The sequence below is a fragment of the Zeugodacus cucurbitae genome, chromosome 3 (assembly GCF_028554725.1).
Source record: "Zeugodacus cucurbitae isolate PBARC_wt_2022May chromosome 3, idZeuCucr1.2, whole genome shotgun sequence".
Lineage (NCBI taxonomy): Eukaryota > Metazoa > Arthropoda > Insecta > Diptera > Tephritidae > Zeugodacus > Zeugodacus cucurbitae.
The window spans coordinates 77,065,293-77,069,789 of record NC_071668.1 but is presented as its reverse complement, the minus strand read 5'-3'; the positions used below and the strand labels follow the sequence as shown (position 1 = coordinate 77,069,789).

General features: G+C 37.6%; 2 protein-coding genes across 2 annotated transcripts; both read right to left on the bottom strand.

The window, feature by feature from the left end:
- Positions 1–509: 509 nt before the first annotated feature.
- On the bottom strand, positions 510–2,155 carry LOC128920515 (odorant receptor 1a-like). The gene is made up of 5 exons (XM_054227903.1): positions 1,626–2,155; positions 1,389–1,569; positions 858–1,317; positions 644–799; positions 510–569 (listed from the first exon to the last, which is right to left on the bottom strand). The coding sequence occupies exons 1-5, from the start codon at positions 1,924–1,926 to the stop codon at positions 510–512; spliced, it is 1,158 nt and encodes a 385-aa protein (XP_054083878.1). The 5' UTR covers positions 1,927–2,155.
- A 477-nt stretch (positions 2,156–2,632) lies between these two features.
- On the bottom strand, positions 2,633–4,125 carry LOC105211501 (odorant receptor 45a-like). Its single transcript, XM_054227446.1, has 6 exons — positions 4,083–4,125; positions 3,752–4,027; positions 3,491–3,671; positions 2,971–3,421; positions 2,757–2,912; positions 2,633–2,695 (listed from the first exon to the last, which is right to left on the bottom strand). Exons 1-6 carry the CDS (start codon positions 4,123–4,125, stop codon positions 2,633–2,635), a joined length of 1,170 nt encoding a protein of 389 aa, XP_054083421.1.
- Positions 4,126–4,497: the final 372 nt, after the last annotated feature.

Sequence of the window (4,497 nt, the reverse complement as noted above, 5' to 3'; positions counted from 1 at the left end):
GGGACACGTTAACCAAATTGTTTTTCAATAAATAGATTGTGATATTTGCTGTGTGGCTTGCGGTGACTCATGGAGTACTTGTAGATTGCTGCCTGACCAATAACACATATTTTGCTTATTGACGAAGCCATCCAGCTAGAAATGAGCCTCATCATTAATTCGACATAGCGCTCTTAAAGTTGAGGTCACTGACTCCGAAGTTCGGTAAAAAATTTTAATAATTTTGAGTCGTTATTGGATCGTATATCTTTCATGATGAAATGGCAAACTTTACTGAAGAGAAATGTCAAAAGAGCGGGGAAAAATATGGCGTCGTTTGCTGTCCCTATTAGTCTTTTATAGCATCCCTATTGAAAAAACTTTTAAATTATTAAAAAATGAAATGAAATATTGACTCTTTATTCATATATCTACAAATATTCATAGAAACCAACTGAATTTTTAGATAATAATAAAGGATTTACATAATTTTGTCTTTACATTAAAAATTTTTAAATGGTTTACGAGGTTCAGTTTTCACTTTTTGTAGCCGACAAAAATCCTATAATGGAACCGGTCGTTTTAAATATCTGAAATAATTAAATTTTATTATGCAATGTGGGAGTATTTTCGTTTTTTTTTAAGAGTAACCTTTTTAACTTACCCATACAAGTAGACTGTGGTCGACAATAAAGAGAAATCCCGTTAAAGTGGTGGCACGTTGTGCGCGCATCAGTGGAAAAAGTAGCAAACGTCTTATGTGTGGAGGAACACATTCCCAGGGAAAGGATAAATAAATACGATCTGAAACCGCTTCGCTCTACAAGAAAGATTTTTTAAAAGGAACTCAAGGAACTATTGAAAATTCCAACACTAACCACATTTTTTATTTTCTCGCCACTAAAACAATAAATGCACAGCTGGAAAGTTATCGTGACCAGACCTACAGCAATCACCGGTAACCCGGATATGTCACCCAGATTGATAAGATTATATGCGCTGAAACAAAGTTTCAGATAGCTAACGGAGATCTCAATAAACACGATGGGCGCATAGAGTTCGTCGAATTCCGTTGATAACTCGATGATGCGACGATGATAGTGCAAGTTTTGTGTGATTCTGCTGTGTAAGCGAGAGTTGTCTTCTGAACCGACTGATGTCGTGGCCACATCTTCGATTTCGCGCTGCAGCATGCGAAAATGTGCCGAAATGTTGAAGATGAACCAACAGAATAACGAATCCATTGCGACGATGGCGTGTATGGCGTAGACGATGAAAGAGATACACCAAATATATGAGACGGTGTAGAAGAATGGGTGACCAGTGTCGAAGGGAAAGCTGTGAAGTAGAGGGTAAACGGTAGACTAATTATTTGTCAACATCACTTTTTTCATTAACCTCTCACTTACGCTGCATCGAAGGGTAGTATGAACACATTATGATTTTTGAAACATCGGCTATATAGTAGTATAACAGCTGGGACTGTACAGTACAGGGTGCCTGTGGTTGTGCAGCAAATATAGTATACACGCACGATGCGCTGTAGCCAATCATTCTCCTGTTTCCATTCATTTCCTTTTTTTACATTCTCTGAAAAAATCAGTTACTTTAAACACACTCCCGTTCTACATCATTTCATTGCGTACCTTCATCGGCTAGCGTATCTAAACTTCGTATAAGCTTTATAAAGCGTCTTCCCCTCGCTACAAACATGCCACTCTTGATCACAGAGAGCACACCTTGCAGAAATACCGTCAACACCTGAATCGCCTTATCCTGTTCGCTGGTGTAAATATAGCAGCCCATGAGGAGCGTAATAATCGCGGTCGCCAATGTCCAGCAACAGTATCTACAGGGTGCACTCATAATGCGCTGATCCCGTTGAGCCCACAAGTTAATGCCAATTACTTGAAAGCTAAAATGTTGTATGCGCAGATATTTGTACATTCTGATTTGTACAAATACTTTGTTGAAATGTTGAGAAATGTTCCAGGACTTGGATGTTCCATTGCTTTTATATGAGTGAGAATATTTTGCACATACAACTATGCGCTGCCCTCATGTTGTTTGTGGGGTTCATTACGTCTAGACGCCCATCTATTTGCTGCGAAAGTGTATAATTTCATAAATGGGGCGCAGAATATTTTATACTGTTTTGACGCTTACGTGAAATGCACTAAATTGGTGACGTAAAAGGTCAAAGGTCGACATTAAATAGAGGTTTATTTTAGATAGAATTTTTGTACTTCTATAAAATACCGGGCGAACCAAAAGTCTGTTCAAAACTTATGAATCACTTATAAGTTTTTGAGATAGAAAACCCTTTAGCAACGATTATTCTCTTAAAAGAATAATTTAGAACTTTTCTATCATTTTATCTCATTACACTATTGTTCATTTCTACGATGTTTTCTGGTAGTACTATGTTCATAAAATAGTCTCATCATCAAAATCAATTTAGACTTTCGACCTGCCTTTCCCATGTGTCTCCATCTCTTGATGTCTTAAAAAACTCTGCTTTATACAAACCCAGAACCTTTAGAGACATTTATTTAATCCATGCCATTTAATCAAACGATTTATAAATAAAGAAAATATATTTGAGAGAGACATTTAGAGAGTTACAAATTTTTAAGTAGTTGCTGCATGAGATTTACACCTCCTTTTCTTTTAGAGCGAATAACATGGCAGTGAACGAGCCCGCGGTTCTGAATATCTAGAGATAAAACCAAATTTAGTTTATTTCTTCAACTTCTATAGTTCCTTTACTAACTTACCCATACGAGCAGACTACGATTGGCGGTGAAGAAGTAGCCGGTCAAAACTAAAACGCGTTGCGAGCGTATAAATGGATTAAGTAAGAGACGACAATGCTTCGGTGGCAGCTTATGCCATGGTATTAACAAATAAATATTTTCACAGAGTTGATCGCACTGAGAAAAGAGAACAAACTTATAATTCTGCGAGTGTAACTTCGACCTCATATTGTACCTCATTTTGCACCTTCTCACCGCCAAAGCAATAAATCATCAATTGAATGACAATGGAGGACATCAGCAGACACATGAAGGGTACACTGGCCGGATCGGATAGGTAGGACAATTGATAAGCAAGAAAGCAAATCGGTAAGGACGAAGAGGTTACTTCCAAGAATATGATTGGCGCATAGAGAGCATCAAGCTCCAAAGACAAATCGATAATTTGACGATGGTAATTGACGAGAGCGACGAGATCACGTTGAAAGTTCGGATCGTCTACGTGCAATTGCAAAAGCTGTTCCAACTTAAGACGCATGATTTGCAGATGAGCCGAAATGTTGTAGACAAACCAACCGAATAGACCATCTACAGCACAGATGGTATACACGCAAAAATACACGAGTAAAACCGAGAGTATAGTGGTCAATATGAAGTAGAAAGGTACAGTGTAGTCGTAAGGAAAGCTATGCAAGAGAGAGAGCGATAGATGGTTGAGTTAAAATAGGTCTATGTGCATAAATTGACTGACTCACATGCCCGGCAGTGGGAGCGTCAAAACCACCTCATTATGCCATATATAATAATACAGTAGTTTCAAGATAGGCAATAGCACACAAATGCTCACTGTCATCTGGCACGAGATGCTGTAAGCCATTGTGATCGGCAGTACACGACGATTCGACGTATTCCATAACTCACGCTCGATGTTGTTGCCTAAATGGGAGCAGTTGTCAGAAAAATTTTAATATTTGAGGAATTCGGTATTATAATTGTAAGAAATATTATATATTTACCAGTTAATGCCAGACGTTCCAAAGCCTCGTTTAAGCGCAAAAAACGCTCGCGTCGCGCTAGAAAAATAAAATTTTTGCTCGTCGTTAGACAAAGTTGTACATTTATTGTCATGGCGGCGACTATTTTGTCCACATCTGCTAAATATTCCATTGTATAGGTGAACAGTGCTACAGCCCATACTATAACGCCAATCATAACAGTGGCATAACGTTCAGGATGGCTAAAGATGCCCTTGGAACCACCCAGCTCAATGCTGAGGCCTATACGGACGAAGGCTAAAATGGATGTTTAAACTCACTCGGTTAGAAATATTTCATTCCACTGACTCACCATCAGTTATCGGCTTTATATCCTTTAAAACAGTTATGCGCATTGTTTGAGGAAATTAGTGGTACTTTATTGTGCTCCCATTGAATTAAGACTTTATATACGGAAAAGTTTACCAAAAAACTTTCATTTCCCATTAATTAACACTGAAAGTTGGAATTATTAATTATAGTCTAACATGGAAGTGTTAATTCCTTTTTCAAAATGTAATTAAAAAGGGTGTGTCTGAGTAGCTTACTACCTTATTCGCCATAATAGCGATACCGGAAAATTCTACCGAAACTTTAAAGAGTTATTAAGCTCGATTTAATTTAATTTAAAGGGTTCTAAGATGTAGTTTCTAATAATTGGAAAATGAGGAAAATAAGGGAAGCTTACACATTAATTTTTACGTAACCCTGTCTACTCCATTTTTTTC

Bases quoted from the DNA above. Each gene is read 5' to 3' on its own strand.
- LOC128920515 (XM_054227903.1), bottom strand. From the start codon at position 1,926: ATGTACAAATATCTGCGCATACAACATTTTAGCTTTCAAGTAATTGGC. The intron at 1,570-1,625 runs GTACGCAATGAA...TGATTTTTTCAG, and splicing joins AGATACGCTAGCCGATGAAG to AGAATGTAAAAAAAGGAAAT. The intron at 570-643 runs GTAAGTTAAAAA...TAATTATTTCAG, and splicing joins ACCACAGTCTACTTGTATGG to ATATTTAAAACGACCGGTTC.
- LOC105211501 (XM_054227446.1), bottom strand. From the start codon at position 4,125: ATGCGCATAACTGTTTTAAAGGATATAAAGCCGATAACTGATG. The intron at 2,913-2,970 runs GTACAATATGAG...CTCTTTTCTCAG, and splicing joins GTGAGAAGGTGCAAAATGAG to TGCGATCAACTCTGTGAAAA. The intron at 2,696-2,756 runs GTAAGTTAGTAA...TTTTATCTCTAG, and splicing joins ATCGTAGTCTGCTCGTATGG to ATATTCAGAACCGCGGGCTC.